General features: G+C 52.2%; 1 protein-coding gene across 4 annotated transcripts in view; it reads left to right on the top strand.

The window, feature by feature from the left end:
• Nucleotides 1–21,320, top strand: part of LOC133358345 (cyclic AMP-dependent transcription factor ATF-7-like) — a 124,310-nt gene that overhangs the window by 80,919 nt on the left and 22,071 nt on the right. For all 4 annotated transcript variants that reach the window (XM_061576625.1, XM_061576624.1, XM_061576622.1 and 1 more), the window contains exon 5: nt 19,696–19,814. In XM_061576625.1, coding sequence (XP_061432609.1) covers nt 19,696–19,814 — 119 coding nt within the window. The remainder of the gene's footprint in view (nt 1–19,695; nt 19,815–21,320) is intronic.

The raw sequence follows: 21,320 nt of genomic DNA, 5'->3' as shown, positions 1-21,320 counted from the left end.
TGCGAGAGAGAGCAAGTAAGAGAGAGAAAGTGAGAGCGCGGGCGGGAGAGAGCGGGCGGGAGAGAGCACGGGAGAGAGCGAGTGAGAGAGCGGGCGGGAGAGAGCGACTGAGAGTGAGAGAGAGCGAGTGAGAGAGCGGGCGGGAGAGAGCGACTGAGAGTGAGAGAGAGCGAGTGAGAGAGCGAGTGAGAGAGAGCGAGTGAGAGAGAGAGAGAGAGTGAGAAAGAGTGAGAGAGAGAGCGAGTGAGTGAGAGTGAGAGAGAGAGAGCGAGTGAGAGACAGAGCGAGTGAGAGAGAGCGAGCGGGAGAGCGAGAGAGAGAGAGCGAGTGAGAGTGCGAACAAGTGAGGGGGTATGAACGTGAAGCGGACTCGATCCGCAATAAGCCACTCGCACAGCCGCCCTGGCAAGCCGTCAAACTTCCCTGATGGCCACCGTGTGACATCCCGGGCTTGGTGCCAGACCAGTGGGGGTTAGCCAGGCAGGGGGCGGGGGGGGGAGAGCCAGGGAGAGAGGGTGAGAGTCGGGGGTGAGTGAGAGAGTGAGCGACAAGAGAGTGAAAGAGTGCACATGGTGAGTGAGATGGGGGTTCAGCGAGTTAGCGAGCGAGTGAGTGAGCGGGTGAGCGGGAGAGAGAGTGAGTGAGTGAATGAGCGAGTTGCTGAGCATGCGAGCATGTGAGTATGCGAGTGAGGAGGAGGGGGGGGAGATGCTTAGTGGGTAAGCAAGCAAGCAAGTAGGTGAGCGATTGAGTGGCTGGGTGAGGGGCGGGTGAGTGAGTGAGCGAACGAGGGCATGAGCAGGTGGGTTAGTCGGCAGGAGAGGGAGAGGCAAGAGGGCCGAGTGATTGTGGTGAGTGAGCGGGCGAGGGAGCGATTGGCCGGGTGAGGAAGTGAGCGAGCGAGAGAGTGAGCAAGAGAGTGAGCGAGCGGGTGAGCAGGGAAGGGGGGGGGGAGAACAAGTTGGTGAGCAGGTGGGGTTAGCAGTGAGGAGAGTGAGAGGCAAGAGAGGGAATGATTGTGGTGAGTGAGCGGGCGAGGGAGCGAGCGGCTGAGCGAGCGAGTGGGCGAGCGGCTGGGCGGGCGAGTGAGCAGGCGAGGGGGCGAGCAAGAGAGCGGGCGAGGGGGCGAGCAAGAGGGCGAGCGAGCGGGCGAGTGGCTGGGTGAGCGAGTGAGCGGGCGAGAGGGCGAGCGGCTGGGCGAGCGGCTGGGCGAGCGAGAGGGCGAGCGAGTGAGTGGGCGGCGGGAGTCTCGTGCTAATGCAACATTCCATCGTGACTTGTGTGGAGGTGGGCGGGCGAGCGAGCGAGCGAGCGGGGCGTGCGTCGGGGACACAAGGAGCTGTTTGTGAGCCTCGCTAAGTGCTGGGGCAAAGTGCAGCGGTGGCTACTCAGGACCTTGCACCGAGGGGGGGGGGGGGGCAGCAGCATCACCGCCGCACATTATTCCCAGAGTGTCGGCGCCCACTTCAGGGAAAGTGGGATTTGTGAAGAACGGCTCCTTCGGGGCTACGAGGCGGCGAATCTTTGTCTTTGTGTGCGCACGATCCGTCGGCCCTCGCCGCCCCCGATTCACCATCCAGAAGTGGATTGACCACGGCTAACGACGACGACGGCAACGACCCCACCGATCGTCACGGCAACAACGACACGATTAGTTTGACGCAGACTCCAGGTGATCTCTCGTATCCAGGCAAGGGGCCGGATCATAGGATGAACTCTCGGCCATTCCACTTGACGCCTTGACCCTGACGGCGCCCGCTGCATATTTGTAGATTGTGTCTCTCTCTCTCTCTCCCCGTGGTCGCGTGGATTTTTTTTTCTTTCTCCGGTTCCTCCGGTTTTTCCCTCCACATTTGGAATCGACGTCACGCGCTCAGACCCCGGCGTTGTTTCAACGCAAGGCCCCGTGGGCCAATGGCGGGCCCTGGTGGCCTTGAGTGCGGCTCCTGACGTGTGCCCCCCCCCCTCCCGACAAGACACCTTCTCCCTAGCGTTGTTCCCGCTGTGGCGCAGGGTCCGCTTTTCGGAATTGTCTTCTCTATTTGGCTCGGTCCAGGGCATCTTCAGGGGAATGCGTTGACCGTCTTCACGTCTTTCTTTATTCGGTCCATCCATCGCTTCTTCGGACGTCCGCGTGTACGGCGGCCCTCTGGCTCAATACGCACGGCAGTCTTGGCCACCGATGACTCTTCACTTCGCATCACATGGCCGTACCACCGAAGCCTTGCCTCGAGCATCTTGTCCACAATGGGGGGCCACACCAAGTCTTCGTTCATGACACGATCCCATCGAGTCAGTCCGAGGCTCCATCTGAGCATCCTCATCTCCAACGATCATCATCACCACCACCATCACTGTGACACTGTCAAACTCAACAGTGGTTTCAAATGCGTGGCGGCCCTGGCGCTGGCGATTGTCTTATCGGCGAAAGTTGGGCCCCCCCCTCTCAAAATTGGCGAAGAACGCTGGTTTAGACAATTTGCCTGCCGTAAATGTCCACGTGATGGTAAGCCAGCCACATCGTTGAGCCGTCATTTGTGACGAGGTTACTACTGATAAAGAAGCTTTAGCTGGTAGAATATGAAATATCTTCTTGGTTCTTTCGGTAAAGTCAGGTAGAATGGAAATAATAAAATAATATAAATAAAACATAATAAAATAATTCTCACGACGTTTCGGCCACAACGCAAGCAGCCGTCCTCAGGTGAAAAAAACAGAGCTGTTGGAAAGACAGCGTCTCAATGAATCCATTTAATTCTTTTCTTTTATACCTACGCTGTCTTTCCAACAGCTCTGTTTCTTCACCTGAGGACGGCTTCTTGCGTTGTGGCCGAAACGTCGTGAGAATTATTTTATTATGTTATATTTTTATTTTTTATTATTTCCAGTCTACGTGACTTTACCGAAAGAACCAAGAAGATGAATCCCTGCAGTCACTTCTTCTTCCTAGCGTTGTTCCCGCTGTGGCGCAGGGTCCGCTTTTCGGCATTATCTTCTCCATTTGGCTCGGTCCAGGGCATCTTCAGGGGATGCGTTGACCGTCTTCATGTCTTCCTTTATTCGGTCCATCCATCGCTTCTTCGGACGTCCGCGTGGACGGCGGCCCTCTGGCTCAATACGCACGGCAGTCTTGGCCACCGATGACTCTTCACTTCGCATCACATGGCCGTACCACCGAAGCCTTGCCTCGAGCATCTTGTCCGCAATGGGGGCCACACCAAGTCGCTTCCGAACGTCCTCGTTCCTGACACGATCCCATCGAGTGAGCCCGAGGCTCCCTGCAGTCACGAAAGCTTTAAATCGAAGAATATGAACTAGTTTATTTTGAAGCGATTTATTTACCTGCTCTGTACTTTGGACTCCTGTCACGTCTTTGTGTTGTTGTTGTTGTTGTGACGGTCTGACCCCGTGCCCCCTAAACTGGACATCCGCGAGTGCAAATATGATGACGTCACCCTGCTGCTGCTCTATATAAGAACGGGAGACACAGCAGAGCCTCACCATTCTGGCGAATTGCCCGATGATGCTGGATGCAATTACCAGCGAAACGTCGTACTACTCAAATTGTAAATGTTGTGGTTTCACGCTTCAACGCACCGCTGGGCTAAAGCAGTGAACTATTTGTCTTTTGTCAACGTGACACTTTTTTACTGATTGGCCGTGTCGGGTGGTGGAGGGTTACGACACATTTATAAATAACGCGATCTAAACCCAAAAATCGTTGATTATGAATAATATTGGTCGCGAAAGCCTGCCACGTGTTAAACTGATTCTGATTCTGTCAAACATCACCGCCGCCGAATCCGTTGCCCGGTAGGTGACGAGGGTGCAGCGCCGCAACCGCGCTCACGCGCCCACCGCTGACGGACGGGGCCCCCCCCCGCTGGAGGCGGTGTTTTTGGCCTACTCTTTCCGCGCTGGACACACGGTGCATCGCTGGGACGCGTTGGGTAATTGACGGGCTCGTAGGCGAAACAGAAACGCTGAGCTGGTGGCGTTGTTGTACAACGATACCACCGGCAGCAAAGACAAAAGATCCCCCGTATAGCCTCAACAGACTGTTGGGGCAAGTGCTGTGAGCGAGTAGCACCGAATGAAGGTCGGCACGGCACACTAGGACGGTTGGGTGGCCGGCACTACGCCCGACCGCCTTTGTCTCCCCAGCGGCGATGTTTACGCAGCGCAACAGGTTCTTATTTAAGACGGAGTCGACCTAGGGGAGTCCCGTAACCGTTCAGATAATCGTCACTGGTGTTGGCCGTGAGCAGGAATCGCACGAGGCTCGCCGGGTACATCGTGCAGCGTAGCGCTAACCGCTGCGCCACCGCTCCCCAGGAATGCCTGTCTGCGGAGCGTTTAATGCGATATATGGATGTTTGTTGAACTTCTTTCACACCGTACGTACGCAGGCATCCGAACTCATCAGAGGTGTGGGGTTGTGTATAACAACACCACAGATAACGATCTTCCGTATACAACAACAACAGCCGATAAGTGGCGGTGACGTCATCACAGCGCCTGTGCCAAGCTACGTGCACTTGAAGGCCGCGTGAAGGTGTCGAACGCCCCCCCCCGCTGGCAGGAGTTCCACTGGACAGACCCCCACCCAGGTGCCCCATGGGTTGACCGACTGAGACGACGACAACGGGCACCGCCAGCGTTTGCGACTCGGAGGGGCGGCTCTGTCCGCTACGCGGGGCCCAGCGTGGCGGGGATCGCCCTTCGCCTGGTGACGCTCGCAAAATCGCCCGCCCCAAAGTCCAAGTGCTTCGTGCAGCTCGGCAAACGCGAGCAGTCGGACACACGGCGACCCTGAGCCCCTAGCGCCGCTGCTGGTTAGGCCTGACCTTTGCCGTCGGATCCGCACGGTTGGCTACGTACAATTTTTATGTTCTTAGGTTTTTTCTCGGTAAAGTCACGTAGGTAAAAAAATTAAATTAGTAAAATAAAAATAATAATAAAATAAAAATCACGACGTTTCGGAGGCAACACAAGCTTCCGTCTTCGGGTGGAAACGTCACAGCACGATTGCTGTTGTATCAAGTAAATGAGAACTTTCAAGAAAACAGTCGTTGTATATATATACTGGTTGAGGGTGGGAGGAGTCAAGGCAGGCACCTGGATATTATTATTGTGAGGTTCAGTGCGGCTGAAGCACGCTGCTAGGAATGAGCCTTTGTTGTGTAGACTGGTTGAACTGGGAGGTTCCAAGAGTTGTTAAGGTGCGGCTGATGTAACGGTGCGTGTAAATGGGACTGAGCCTTTGTTATGTAGAGGTGGTGTGGCTGAAATCGCTGCTAGGAATGAGCCTTTGTTGTGTAGACTGGTTGAACTGGAAGGTTCCAAGAGTTGTTAAGGTGCGGCTGATGTAAAGGTGCGTGTAAATGGGACTGAGCCTTTTTGTTATGTAGAGGTGCTGCGGCTGAAATCGCTGCTAGGAATGAGCCTTTGTTGTGTAGACTGGTTGAACTGGGAGGTTCCAAGAGTTGTTAAGGTGCGGCTGATGTAAAGGTGCGTGTAAATGGGACTGAGCCTTTGTTATGTAGAGGTGGTGCGGCTGAAACCGCTGCTAGGAATGAGCCTTTGCTGTGTAGACTGGTTGAACTGGGAGGTTCCAAGAGTTGTTAAGGTGCGGCTGATGTAAAGGTGCGTGTAAATGGGACTGAGCCTTTGTTATGTAGAGGTGGTGCGGCTGAAACCGCTGCTAGGAATGAGCCTTTGCTGTGTAGACTGGTTGAACTGGGAGGTTCCAAGAGTTGTTAAGGTGCGGCTGATGTAAAGGTGCGTGTAAATGGGACTGAGCCTTTTTGTTATGTAGAGGTGGTGCTCTCTCTCCCGCACCCCCTCGCTCTCTTTCCCTCCCTCTCTCTCTCTACGTCCTCCCACGCGCAGTCGCTCCGTGACCCTCCGTCTCCGCCGTGTGTAACGGTCACCAGCGTCCGGCTTTGCCGAGACGCTCACGGCTCTGCGGCGCTGCGGTCCACGGTGAAACACGGTGAAACCGTGGACCGTTCGCCCGTCGGCATCAATCGGCCGTGGTCGATCCACTGCTGGATGAAGGCCTCTCTCTCTCCCAAGCCACGGCCGCCACCTCTCGCGAGCGATGCTATGCGATGTCACAATCTACCCGGAGCGTCTGCGAGCACGAACTGATTTCATCGCTCCGTCTCCCCCGTGGATGCCCTCCCGGGAACGTCCCATCGCTTGGCTTCCACTCCGTTGCCGTTCTTGACCTGAGGCCCATCGTCCCCTTTACAGCCGTGACTTGTGCTCACCCACTTGTGTCTCTGAGCAGTGTAAATCAGGGGTGTCCAAACTTTTTGCAAAGAGGGCCAAATTTGATGAAGTTGAAGATGCCCGGGGGCCAATAGTGCCTTCTGACATTTTTTTTACCACATAAGTTACGTGAAAATACACACTGTTATAAAACAAATTAATTGGCACAATTACCTTTATTTTTCAAATGACAATGTGACCAAATATATGCCCCTCAGAACAACTCTAAAAACACAATTCTGCCTTTCATTCAGTCAGATAACATTGAACAGACTGTATAGAATGCCTTAAATTTCCATGAGTTAAATATCTGTGTACTCGTGAACATTTTAAACAGGAGTTATACGTAATGCAAAGTGGTATGAAATCTGACCGCGAGCCGTGATTGGCCCGTGGGCCGGACTTTGGACATGCCTGGTGTAAATGATGCCGTTTGCCTGCGTAATGTGTCCTCCAATCCATCCGTTCCTTTCTCTGTCCCTTCGTGTTAATTACAAGCATCCGGAAGCTTGTAATTATATCCAACGGCGTTCGCTCCACCATAACCGTGTCTGGTTTTTTGCCAGATATCGTGATTGTCGCGAACTGCAATAATGTTCATCATCAAGGTTTTTGGGGTTAGATCGCGTAACCCAGTAGAGGCAGGGTAAATGTAAATGTTGTGGATTTACTCTCCAACACACCATTGGGCTGAAGTAATAACTGTTTGACATTTTGTTGTTGTGACAAATCTCTTAGTAATTGGCTGTGTTGGGTGGTGGAGGGTTACGGCAGATTTATACTTAGGCGATCTAACCCCAAAAACTTTTATTATGAATATTGGTTAGCGAAAGCCTCCGTGTTAAACTGCAATGCTGTTTTGATTTAAAGCTTTCGTGACTGCAGGGATTCATATTCTTGGTTCTTTCGGTAAAGTCACGTAGAAGGGAAATAATAAAATAATGAAAATGTCAAACAATAACATTATCACGACGTCATCCTGATGATGATTGCTTGTGTTGCAGTCGAAACTTCGTGAGAATTGTATTGTTTTATATTTTTATTCTTTTATTATTTCCCTTCTACGTAACTTTAACGAAAGAACCAAGAATATGCAATAATGTTTCAGATTTTTTTAAACGTATTTTATTCTTTTTATTTTACCAGATAATGCCTCACTGCGCTCTGTAGCTCTCTTTCAGAAGCGACCTGGCCACAAATGATAGCTCAACTAAGTGACTTAAAGCGTATCATTTTTCGCAGCCAAATACTCAACTCATGTTTCCAAATGTGGAGGTGGAAAAACCGGAGGACCTGGAGAGAAATCCACGCGACCACGGGGAGCGAGACACGCAAACTCCGAATGAACTGGCATTAGGGTCGGGATACAACCCACGACTTTTTTCATTCCAGATTTTAAAAAATTTCTCTCTCACCTACGTGACTTTCCCGAAAGAACCAAAGAGTATGAACCCACGACTTCCTGCATACCAGACGAGGTAGTCGACATCTCGCCACCGCGGCGCCCAAAGCTTTCTTGAAATAACAAAAGAACATTCGTAATGAATGTGCTAAATTACAGGCCTCGTGCATCGATTTAATCGGCGGATGCTTGCACTCCGTATGCCCCCAACAGTCTATACAAGCCAGAGGTCGCAACCGGGTACCCGATACCCGTACCCTACCCGATACCTGGCTACCCGGGTACGGGTAGCCGTTTGCGACCTTGGTGCAGCCGGGTACGGGTAGGCCGTGAGTCACCGGTGAGTAACCGTTTGTCACTCATTTCGGGTAGGGTACGGGTATGGGTAGCGTACGTGTACCCTTTATCCGGCCGTTTGCGACCCTGGTGCGGCCGGGTACGGGTAAGGAATCAAAACCCGTTTGCGACCTCTGATACAAGCCCATATGGGGAGGAACCTTTGTCCTGTGTGTGTGTGTGTGTGCAGTCTTGCGTCGAGAAATTCTGTGGCTGGTGTCACGGTCGGCACGCCGGACTTGCGATCCAGAGGCCCGCGGTTCGATCCCATCTCCGGCGCGAGCGGCCGACACGCTGGTGCGGGTTTCCTTCCGATATCAGAATCGGAAGCTTTATTTCGAGCGGAGGAGGAATCCGATGAGCTACGAAGCTCTTTGTTTGACACCGGGCACGGGGGTTGGTTGGCAGGCTCCATCCACAAACAGTGCAACGACCAAAACAACTGCAGGAGTGCAACGTAGATGGAATGGCAAAAGCGAGTCGCCAAACATCGATGAAACAAGCATAAAGTATAGAATGCTCGCCCGCCGCACGCGTTAAACCGCAGTCACGAGACATGGTTCGTCTCGACCCCGTTACGTGGGTTGGCGGTTGGGCCGGTGGTGCGGGGGGGGGAGGGTTTGGGGTTGGGGGGTTGGCGGCTGGGATTTGGGCCCTGGTTTTGCTTTTTTATTTAAATTAGATCAAGTTAAAAACCCACGGCAAAAGCTCCCAAAGAATGTCCCGCGCTCTACAAACCCCCCTCCTCCTCCGCTCCCCCCACTCCCCTGCCTCTACCGGGTTTCTGAAACCTTAATAGCAGCGGAAGGAGAGTCTGAAGGGCTTGTTAATCAGATGCTTTCTGACCTCTTTGTATATTTGGTAGAGGTTCAGTGGGGGGGGGGAGCGGGCGGAGGCGCCGTATAGTGTTGGGGGTGGTGCAGTGATATTTTCTCTTTTTTTTCTCCTCTAAAGCGTTTTGCGTCACTAACTGGTTTCCATTAGCCCTGGTATTTCCTACAGCCGACGCCGGATTGCGCCCCCCCCCCCCCTCGCTTTGCCGTCCGATCTCGCCCCGGTTCATAAACCCCCCCGCCCCCCCCCCCCCCCCCCGTCCCTCTCCGGACGTCTTTCTGTTCGTCTCATCAAACGTCCGGATTCCTCGGCCTCGTCCGTGTCCGTCCGGTTCGTCCCGTCCCGATCGCGGTTGAGTCGCGCGGAAAGAGCCGATGGGCGCTCGCTCGCTCACTCACTCGCTCGCTCGCTCACTTGCTCACTCACTCGCTCGCTCACTCGCTTGCTCGTTCGTTCGCTCACTCGCTCACTTTCTCGCGTGAGCGTCAAGTCCGGTCGCTCATCTCCCGTTTTATTAATTTATTTCCCAGCAATGAGCCGGTGCGAGGAAGTTCCACGTTCCTGTGGCCCACGCACCTATCACTTTACAATAAAAAACACGTCGGGCGCCTTAACAACAATTACCGCAAATAAGCCCTGAGCCAGTGGTGGAAATTCCCCATTCATATGGAGGTGGAACGGGTGGAGGCACCAACTGTTGACTTCCTCACACAAAGTGGTGGATATTTTATCGACCCCAGACGGATGATGGGCTGAGTCACCCCCTCCCCCCCCACCCCACCAAACCAGGATTTGAACTCTCAACTCCTACAGTTGCGAGCCGCCACCTGCCACGATTCCGCGACCAGTTTCATATCGGTTCCATTACTCGACCAATCGTGTCGCGAGGAAATAAATTGTCGGACCAAAGTGGCGACGCCTCTGATCCTACGCGTGCCGCTAGACGGGAGGTGACTGCGGGGTTTTGTGGTGTCGTCGGCATCGTCGGCCGCGTGGAGGCGCGGGGGTTTCCCACCTTCGCGTAGACGGGATGCGGGGGTCGGGGGTCGCCCTTGTTCAAGAGGGTCCCGAGTAGTGCACCCAAACAAAAGTAGACTTACAATGTCGTTGCGATATCACGACCCCGTGGCGCGTGTCGTACGGTCCAACGTCGTCGTATCGCACATTTTGCCGAATGTCAATTATCGTCGTCGTCGTCGTCGTGATCATCGTTGGCCGTGGTCAATCCATATTCTCGGGTTTTTTTCGCTAAAAAGTCACGTAGGTAAATTTTTTAAAAATAAAACAGGTCTGTCGGAAAGACAGCATCTGTCCTTCCGACAGACATGTTCTTCACCTGAGGACGGCTGCTTGCGTTGTGGCCGAAACGTCGTGATAATTATTTTATTATGCTTTATTTTTATTATTTTATTACTTCCCTTCTACGTGACTTTACCGACAAAACCAAGAGACGCTGTCATTTGTAGATCGACAGGCTCGCTTCTGAGCATGGGCTACGTATATACGCTGCCAAGCGTGGTGGTGTTTCATTCAGACGCTGTCTTTCCGACAGACCTGTTCTTCACCTGTCTTTCCGACAGACCTGTTCTTCACCTGAGGACGGCTGCTTGCGTTGTGGCCAAAACGTCGTGAGAATTATTTTATTATGTTTTAGTTTTATTATTTTATTATTTCCACTCTACGTGACTTTAACGAAAGAACCAGGAAGATGAATCCCTGCAGTCACGAAAGCTTTAAATCGAAATGGGCTACGTAGCTCTGTGGGCCTTACCTGGTGAAATATAAAAAAAAGTCATTCGTACTCAAAGCTTTCGTGACTGCAGGAATTAATATTCTTTGGGTCTAGATTTGAAGCTTTCGTGACTGCAAAGATTCATATTCTTAGGTTTTTTCGGTTAAGTCACGTAAGTAAAACATCAAAATAAAAATAAAATAAAAATAAAAATCACGACGTTTCGGAGGCAACACAAGTCTCCGTCATCAGGTGGGACCGTCACAGCCGAATTAGCTGCATCAAGTGAAGCAATGATTCAAGATGTAATCCCTTATAAGCAAGTTGAAGGGAGGTGGAGAGGGGGGGAGAGCTTATCAGACTGTGGTAGCCAATGAATGGAAACGCTCCTCCTCCCTCCCGATACGTTTCCATTCATTGGCTACCACAGTCTGATAAGCTCTCCCCCCCCCTCTCCACCTCCCTTCAACTTGCTTATAAGGGATTACATCTTGAATCATTGCTTCACTTGATGCAGCTAATTCGGCTGTGACGGTCCCACCTGATGACGGAGACTTGTGTTGCCTCCGAAACGTCGTGATTTTTATTTTTATTTTATTTTTATTTTGATGTTTTACTTACGTGACTTAACCGAAAAAACCTAAGAATATTCTTTGGGTCCTTCAGTACAAATCTTGATTTGAAGTTTTCGTGACTGCAGAAATCCATCCTCTTTGGTTCTTTCGGTAAAGTCACGTGGGCAGAAAAAGAAATAATAAGTCGCGGCGTTTCGATCGCAACGCAAGCAATCGTCATCAGGTAGAAGGATACAGCAGTAGAACTGTATCAGTCACGTAGATACCTACTTTACCGAAAGACACAAAGAATAAAAAAGCTGTAGTTTAGTTTAGACTCTGTGGCAGGCCCCTGCTGGTTCACCTGCCCAGCCGGTGCCGTGGCCGGTGTTAGCCAGAGCTGCCGGGCTCCCAGGAGATCCGGTGTCGATTCGACGGGGGGGGAGGGGGGCTGCTTGACACGTGGTCACCATTCTCCCTCGTCTCATCTCGTTCTCGCGGAGCTCCTCTGGATCGAGGGCCGCCTTGACGCAGTGAGTGTCCGCGGCAAGTTCTTGAGATGGCCAGGGTCGAGCAGGGGACACGAGGGGAACGGGGGCGAGCCAACCATCGAGGGGTTATGATCGGCAGGGTTCGGCAGGCATGTCAGAGGTCGCAACCGGGTACCCGATACCCGTACCCTACCCGATACCCGGCTACCCGTACCCGGCCGGGTACCCGTTTGCGACCCTGGTGCGGCCGGGTACGGGTAGACCGTGAGTCACTGGTGAGTAACTGTTTGTCACTCATTTCCCAACGTCTTGTCTCTTCTCACAATTTAAGTTCCTAGAATCAACCCAGCCACGCCTGCAACATGGCTTCATCCCAGAGGTCGCAATCAGGTACCCGATACCCGTACCCTAGCCGTACCCAGCCGGGTACGGGTAGGGTACGGGTACGGGTACCCGTTTGCGACCCTGGTGCGGCCGGGTACGGGTAAGGAATCAAAACCTGGTTGCGACCTCTGCGTTAGCCCTGTCCCGGAGTACCAACTCGCGCCGCCGCCGCCAAGTTCATTGCCCCGCTCCGCTCCGCGTTGCCGCCGCGGGGAGTGGAGCAGCGGAACGCATTTTTAAACAGGGCCCCTGGTTTTTGTTTTGTTTAAAAAAAAATTGCAACGAGAGGAGCGTTGCGGGAGGTGGGGGGGTGGTGGTGGTGGGGAGGGTGGGGGGGCTGGATGCGTGGGTAGGGCCCCCCCCCTTCCCCTCCCCGCTCCGTCTCGGCAGCCGCAGGTGCGACCTGTTATTTGTGCGGATCGTTTTGCCGGATCCAGTTGCCGCTTGGCGGCCGAGGTTTTTTTTGGCAGTCCCGGTGCGGCGGCGGCGGCGGCGTAGCGAGCGACTCTACCGGCTCTCTCCGTGGGTACCCCGAGATGCCGGTACAGTAGTGCCGCCCCCCATCTCCCTCATCCTCCGCACCCCCACCACCACCTCCCCCATTGCGTGGGGAAATAAAAAATAAATTCAAATCAAAACCGGTGTAACGCTAGCGGCGTGGGGGTGATGGCGGCCGTGCGGTGCTTTTCAAAATAAAAACAACGATTTTGTTATTGAAGTCGAGGTTAGAACGCCTGGCTGGCAGCGCCGACGACGCCGGGTTCCGCTCCGCGTTTCCAGCCGCCCCTTTCTGACCGCGAGTTGTTTTAAAGTTTTGCAGCGGCGCCCGTCAAAGCCGGCGAAGGCCGCAGCAGATCTTCGTGGTTCTTTCGGTGAAGTCACGTAGAAGGTAAATAATAAAATGATAAAAATAAAACATGATTCAATATTTTATTATGTTTTATTTGTATTATTTTGCAGCCGCCCCTTTTTTGACTGGTTTTGAAAATAATAAAAATAAAACGTGATAAAATATTTTATTATGTTTTATTTTTATTATTTTATTATTTCTTTACCGAAAGAACCAAGAAGATGAATCCCTGCAGTCACGAAAGCTTTAAATCGAAATTTGGCCGCAGCAGAGTTGAGATTATTTGGATTGTTTTGCCGCCCCGAATAAATGTCCCCCCGATGAGCCACTTTTGCTGAGCTATCGTTTGCGATAGTCGGGGCGCTTGTGAAAAATACGTTAAGAGCTCAGTGGGCTTCACCTAGTAAGATAAACAAAATTTACACCATTGGAACCTCATTTGCCAGTAAAAAATATGATAATTGTTTTTTTACCCTTCTATCTGGCAACAAAACTGACACCTTTTTTTACTAGGAGTCATGTTTGCATAGACCACAATACCTGCAGTTATAATGTAAACAAAAACATAACTCTGATAATGTATGCACTGTCCTTGAAGTTGATTGGTCCACACCCGAGACAGCTTTCCTTAGTGCATACATTATCAGAGTTATGTTTTTTGTTTGCATTATGACTGCAGGTATTGTGGTCTATGCAAACATGACTCCTTGTAAAAAAAGGTGTCAGTTTTGTTGCCAGATAGAAGGGTAAAAAACAATTATCATAAACAAAATTGGTTCGTTTAATTTGTATACGTTTTTTTAAGTGACTTGTTAATCATTCCACTACGTTGCACTCCTATCGGTGTTTTTGTACTGTTTGTTGATGTAACATTCAAACCCCGTGTCCCTACTGGACATCTGTAAAAAAAATTAGCTTTGTAGCTCATCGGATTCCTCCTCTGGTATCAATAAATAAAGATTCTGATTCTAAAGTTAAAGCAAAAAAAAAATTCGCAATTGGCTCGGGGAGGGTTGGTGCCAGCGGCGGTGTACGCAGCCCGCGGTTCGAATCCCGGGGCAGCCCTGGTTAATACCGCCGCGTGTGTGAACAGCGGCAATCAAACAATCCTACGCGCCCGCCTGCTTGGCCCGCAAGCACAAGGTCTCCCGTGATGTCACCACGGTCCAAACTTTAAGATAAAAAGAAGAAATAACACCGACATTTGCTCAATCGGGATTCGTACGCGACGCGGTGAGGCTTTGCCTGGGTCAATCAGTATTACAATGATGATAATAATAATGACATTCATAATTAAACACGGGACAACCACCTTATGTTCGAATCAAGGTTCCCCAAACTGGGCGTGGAGTGGTGCTGGCCGTAGCGGTTTAAAGGTGACATTATAATCATTACGATGATGATGATGGTGAAGCTCATGCTATTGGTTATGACGATTAATGATAACGATGCAATTGACAACGCGTGCAATATTCCACGGATATAAACGAACGCGGCTCTGCTGCTGCCGCCATCCGCCACCATTGATGACCATCCCACTGGGGGGGCCGCTTATGTCCGCGGCTCAGCTCGGCGAAGTATGGCCAATTAACCCCCCACTCCCGCGCGCGCTCCTCCGTCCAGCAGCATCGTGGAGCCGAGACACGCAGGGAATGTAGCCGCGTATCCACCACCACCGTCGCCGCCACCACTACACGTGGATAACGTTTGGCGCGACGGTCCTCGGCTGGTTTAACACGTCGGCTTTCGCGACCAATATTATTCGTAATAAAGTTTTTGGGTTATATCGCGTTATTATGATGATGATGGTGAAGCTCATGCTGATGGTTTTGACGATTACTGAACTATTTTGTGTTTTGTCAACGTGATACTTTTTGTTGATTGGCCGTGTCGGGTTCAAGTTCAAGTTCAAGTTCATTATTAGGTATAGCCCTGTGAGCCATTCAGCTCTTGAATCGGGTGCAACCTGCAACAAACAAAAAACAAAAACATGAACAAAAAAACATCTTAAAGTGAATATGTGACTAAGTGCAAACAGAAAATCCAAGAAAAGACAGCAAAAAATATTTCAGAAAAAACACCGTACACCAACGCTGTGTGCAAAAATCCCAGTGGGATGCAAGTCAAACAACAACAACAACCACAAGACAACTTAGATTAAGGCCATCAGTCTAACTCTGTACTACAACAACACAAACATGGCTAAACCAATACACTTTTCGAAATCACCAAAATAAAGCCATGAAGGCAATGAAAAAGCAATCATAGGAACTGACGGAATTTTCACAATAAATGGCATAAACAACATGTACTACCAAAACCCTGCAGCCATAGCTGGCTGCATGAGTCACTCCACAACAGCAGGAGCATCAATCGGAGTATTGTAATTTTTCAATGCACCTTTAAGATCAGCACACTAAATCAAAACACAGGTCATACTTTGTAGCGATCATCCGGAGCGAAACATTTTATTTTAGGTCACTGAATAGCACTGGCAGCTAGGGGTGTACAACTCCTTTAAAGCAGTTTTGAGTGAAGATCTCATAGGTAGTGACTCAAGTTTCAATTTGGTGGAGGGTTACGACACATTTATAAATAACGCGATCTAAACACAAAAAACTTTATTTTTGTCGCCGGTGTTAATGCATCTTTGTCGCCTCTAAGTGAGTGGGGGTCACCCCCTCCACCCCCCCCCCCTGCTCTACTCCCCCCCCCCATGTCTTTTGTTGTCTGTATGAGAAGCCTCTTGACCAAGGCCTCCGAGGTTCCCTCCGAGTGGCCTCCCGGCCAGGCGCACGACCACGGCGTGCATTTAGACACTCGCCCTGTGCCAGAGGCGTGGTGCTCGTAATAATGTTGGTGGTGGTGGTTGTTGTGGGAGGTGGTGGTGGTTATTGTGGGAGGTGGTGGTGGTTGTTGTGGGAGGTGGTGGTGGTGGTTGTTGTGGGAGGTGGTGGTGGTGGTTGTTGTGGGAGGTGGTGGTGGTTGTTGTGGGAGGTGGTGGTGGTTGTTGTGGGAGGTGGTGGTGGTGGTTGTTGTGGGAGGTGGTGGTGGTTGTTGTGGGAGGTGGTTGTGGTTGTTGTGGGAGGTGGTGGTGGTTGTTGTTGTGGGAGGTGGTGGTTGTTGTGGGAGGTGGTGGTGGTGGTTGTTGTGGGAGGTGGTGGTGGTGGTTGTTGCGGGAGGTGGTGATGGTGGTTGTTGTGGGAGGTGGTGGTGGTTGTGGGAGGTGGTGGTGGTGAGAGGTGGTGGTGGTGGTTGTTGTGGGATGTGGTGGTGGTGGTTGTTGTGGGAGGTGGTGATGGTGGTTGTTGTGGGAGGTGGTGATGGTGGTTGTTGTGGGAGGTGGTGATGGTGGTTGTTGTGGGAGGTGGTGGTGGTGGGTGGTGGTGGTGGTGGTGGTTGTTGCGGGAGGTGGTGGTTGTTGTGGGATGTGGTGGTGGTGGTTGTTGTGGGAGGTGGTGATGGTGGTTGTTGTGGGAGGTGGTGGTGGTTGTTGTGGGAGGTGGTGGTGGTGGGAGGTGGTGGTGGTGGTTGTTGCGGGAGGTGGTGGTGGTTGTTGTGGGTGGTGGTGGTGGTGGTGGTTGTTGCGGGAGGTGGTGGTGGTTGTCGTGGTAGGTGTTGGTGGTGATGTTGGTAGTGGAGATGGTGGTAATGATGGATGTGGTGCTCGTAATGCTGTTGGTGGTGGTTGTTGTGGGAGGTGGTGGTGGTTGTCGTGGTAGGTGTTGGTGGTGGTGGTGGTAGTGGAGATAGTGGTAATGATGGGCGTGGTGTTTGTAATGTTGTTGGTGGTGGTTGTTGTGGGAGGTGGTGGCGGTTGTTGTGGTGATGGTGGTGGTGGTGGTTGTGGTAGGTGGTGGTGGTGATGTTGGTAGTGGAGGTGGTGATAGACATGGTGATGGTGGTGATGGTAATGTTGACAGTGGTGGTCATGTTGGTGGTGGAGCTGCTGCTGCTTGTGAAGGTGGTGCAATTGGTGATGTTGATGATGTGGTGATTGAGGTGGTGGAGTTGCTAGTTGTGGTTCGCGGTGGTGCTTTGCGGTTGGCGTGAGAGGGGGGGCTCGGTGGGTGGGGGGGGGGGCGCTGTACAAATAAAGCGACAGGAGTGGAAGACTGAGGAGGAGGAGGATGAGGAGGAGGCACAAAGGGAGAGCGCCAGAGAATGGCGAGGAGAGGCGCTGAGTAGCCGGCTTTCTTAACGAAGGGGAGCCGCTGGGAGACGCGGGGAGCGTGGGGCGAAGCGAGCGAGAGAGGAGTGACTCTCCACTCGGAGCCGAATGTCTGGAATTCCTCCTGGTTGTTCAGCGAGCAGCAGCAGCAGCTGCAGCTCCTGCCAAGCCCAGCTCCACGCACGCACGCACGCCAGCGAGCTCCAAGTCCTTGGATTTCTTTTTGCTCTTCTTGTCCTTTGCGTGGAACAATCGGCGAATTCCTTTCCTTTTGTTCCCCTTGTTAAATTATTTATTTCCTTTCCCCCCCCCCCCTTTATCCCTACAAAAGCCACGCCGGGCAGTTCCATTGTGAGACCTTCCCAACGGCGGGGCAGCGGGCGGCTGCGTTCGTCAATTGAGAGACTTATTGAGCTCCCGTTATTTCAACAACAAAAATCCTCACGCTCTTTCTTTGGCGCTCCCTCTCCCTCCACTGCCCCCATGGAGGGGGGGCGAGGGGGTGACGCTGGGGGGGGGTGGGGGGGGCCCGTGCTATCGTTGTTTCTGGTTGGTTGTTTTTGGCCGGTTCTTGCGATCCCGATTTCTCGAGACGTCTTTAATTTCCCGTTAATCCGGCGCAGCCATAACACCGAAGGTGGGTTGCGGTTTCTCCGTGCGTGGCTTTTCCCGCGTCCCTCTGTACTGCGGGCAGGGCCGCCCCTCGGCGAAGCTTGCAGCGACTCCCGCGGTGCCCCCTCGCATCGAGACCCGTCGGCGTACACAGAGACCCGTAGACTCACACACAGAGACATAGACTCACACGGAGACCCATAGACTCCCACAGAGACCCATAGACTCCCACAGAGACCCATAGACTCACACACAGAGACATAGACTCACACGGAGACCCATAGACTCGCACAGAGGCCCATAGACTCACACACAGAGACATAGACTCACACGGAGACCCATAGACTCCCACAGAGACCCGTAGACTCGCACGGAGACCCATAGACTCGCACGGAGACCCATAGACTCCCACAGAGACCCATAGACTCACACACAGAGACATAGACTCACACGGAGACCCATAGACTCCCACAAAGACCCATAGACTCCCACAGAGACCCATAGACTCACACACAGAGACATAGACTCACACGGAGACCCATAGACTCGCACAGAGGCCTATAGACTCGCACGGAGACCCATAGACTCGCACGGAGACCCATAGACTCCCACAGAGACCCATAGACTCACACATAGAGACATAGACTCACACGGAGACCCATAGACTCACACAGAGAACCATAGACTCACACAGAGACATAGACTCGCACGGAGGCCCATAGACTCGCACGGAGGCCCATAGACTCGCACGGAGACCCATAGACTCACGCAGAGACCCATAGACTCACGCAGAGACCCATAGACTCGCACGGAGATGGACAGACTAACACAGAGACCCATAGACTCGCACAGAGGCCCATAGACTCGCACAGAGACCCATAGACTCGCATGGAGACCCATAGAATCGCACAGAGACCCATAGACTCACACACAGAGACATAGACTCGCACAGAGGCCCATAGACTCGCACGGAGACCCATAGACTCGCACAGAGACCCATGGACTCGCATGGAGACCCATAGACTCGCACAGAGATGAACAGACTAACACAGAGGTGTTACGGGGGGGGGGGGGCATCCTTACAGCAATGCCCCACTCTGCTCGCTACTCCTGACTCGTCCATCTCGCTCAACAACCTCGACGTCAAGTCACAGCTGTTGCTTTGCACCAACATCAACCACGCAAAGAAGGAGAAGACGGAGTAGCAGAGGTCGCAAACGGGTTTTGATTCCTAACCCGTACCCGTACCCGGCCGCACCAGGGTCGCAAACGGGTACCCGTACCCGGCCGTACCCTACCCGTACCCAGCCGGGTACGGGTAGGGTACGGGTTTCGGGATATCCGATTGCGACCTCTGGGATGAAGCCATGTTGCAGGCGTGGGTGGGTTGATTCTAGGAACTTGAATTGTGAGGGTATCGGGTACCCGGTTGCGACCTCTGCGGAGTAGATGGTTCACTTGTGCTTCCAGCCCTTGCGTCAGTTCAACACGTGGTTGGCTTTCGCGATCAATATTATCCACGAGAGAGAGGTTTTTGGGTTTGATGGAGTGAATGTGAGTGAATGTGTGTCGTTAAAGCCGCCGCCACCGCCCGACACAACCATACTCGTCGGTTCTTTCGGTAAAGTCACGTAGGTAGAAAAATCAGTAATATTTAAAAATACTGCTTTTTAAAACACGATTTACACAATGTACCATACGACTAATGGCAGAACTCCAGGAAGTGGCCACGAGGCTTGCCACAACGTTAGCGGCCGTGGTGATTTACAGCCAACGTGAGTTGAGCGTGGACAATTAGAGCCAAGGCGAAACACAACTTTTATGATAGAATATAGTGTTGTCATCAGTGAGACATACGTATACCAAGTTTGCAGTCGATACCACATGGGGAAGTGGGTTAAAATTGAGTTACAAGATTTGAGGATACGACAACAACAGACAGAGTGAGTTAATAGAAAGCGTGTAAAGGCCTCCGTAGGCGCTTGCTTGCCCCAACACATCTCTTGAAGGCAACACTCTCGTTGTGTCTGTGCGGGTCGTGCGGGTGGTACAGATCAGACGCCCACGCCCACGCGCTTCCTGAAGAACTGCGAGGAGGTGGGGCTCTTCAACGACCTCAACAGCCCCTACGAGCTGGACTTCAAGAAGGAGCAGGATGAGGAGGAGAAGAAGGTGAGGAGGGCGGGGGATGGCGGGTGAACTTTGCGCGCGCGCCTGTTAATGTGGAGCGAAGGTGCTGCTCGGGTGAGGGTGGCGGTGGCGGTGGTCAGTGACTGACTGGGACTAACACACCGGGCCTCGCATTGGGGCTCTGCAGTAGCTGCTCGATGTTTCAGTAGCGTACTCCTCTCTCCTACTTGCCGTCCTCGTCCTTAAAACCTCAACCATCCTCCCCCCATTCCTAACCTCGCCCCATCTCCCTTTCCCTATCGTCACCCTCGCTAACATACTCCCCGTTAAATTTTTCGTTTTAAAGCTTTCGTGACTGCAGGGATTCATCTTTGTGGTTCTTTCGGTAAAGTCACGTAGAAGGGAAATAATAAAAATAAAACATAATAAAATACAATTCTCACGACGTTTCGGCCACAACGCAGGCAGCCGTCCTCAGGTGAAGAACAGGGCTGTTGGAAAGACATTCAGACGCTGTCTTTCCGACAGACCTGTTCTTCACCTGAGGACGGCTGCTTGCGTTGTGGCCGAAACGTCATGAGAATTATTTTATTATGTTTTATTTTTATCATTTTATTATTTCCCTTCTACGTGACTTTACCGAAAGAACCAAGAAGATACTCCCCCTTCCTAACATCGCCCCTCTCCCTATCATCACCCTTCCTTGCCATCCCTTCCCCTCCCCGAACACTCAAACCTCCCCCCATTCCTCTTCCCCATCCGCCAATAATTGTTAATGCACAATTTATAATGTAAAGCGCTCTCGCATAAAATCCCAGCTAGGATGTTATTGTTGCGGCGTTGCGACGCGGTGGTAACGTGACGGCGTGGTTCGCGTGGTTTTTTGCGTTTCGATCTCGTTGGCCCCTTTTGCGCTGGGTCCAAACAAAAACAAATAAATGGCTTTAGCCGGTGACATATTTGTATGTATTTGGGGACTGCCGAGTATGCCAACCGAGAGCGTAAATAAGCGATCAACCGTACACATGAAAAGGTGATAAAATATTTTAACAATATTTTTAAAAAATTTTATTTTACGGTGATCACATTTGCAATTTCACCGCAAGGACCGGCTCCACCGGCCCTCGGAATGGGACCGGCCCACCGGGTGTTTGCGGGCCCTGGCGGTGGCGGTGGTTTCTTGGGGTGGTGGTGGTGATGGTGGTGGTGATGATGGTGGTGGTGATGGTGGTGGTGGTGATGGTGGTGGTGTGGGGTGCGGTGGCGTAGCGGGTTGGCGCGCTGCGCGACGACCCGAATTCGATTACCGCTCGCAGCCAACACCGGTGACGATTATCTGAGCCGGTCAAGGTCTTCCCCTAGGTCGACTCGGCCTCAAATGAGTACCTGCTCTGATGTGTAATCATCAACACTGGGGAGACAAAGGCAGCCGGGCGTGGTGCTTGCCACCCGTTCATAGGTGCTCGCTAACAGCATTTTCCCCAACAGTCTGTTAAGGATATACGGGGGATCTTTGTCTTTAATGGCGATGATGGTGGTGTTGGTTTT

Source organism: Lethenteron reissneri, chromosome 61 (assembly GCF_015708825.2).
Source record: "Lethenteron reissneri isolate LAM-NWPU_2019-01 chromosome 61, ASM1570882v1, whole genome shotgun sequence".
Classification (NCBI taxonomy): domain Eukaryota; kingdom Metazoa; phylum Chordata; class Hyperoartia; order Petromyzontiformes; family Petromyzontidae; genus Lethenteron; species Lethenteron reissneri.
The sequence above is the reverse complement of the archived record's forward strand: the minus strand, read 5'-3'. Positions and strand labels throughout refer to the sequence as shown.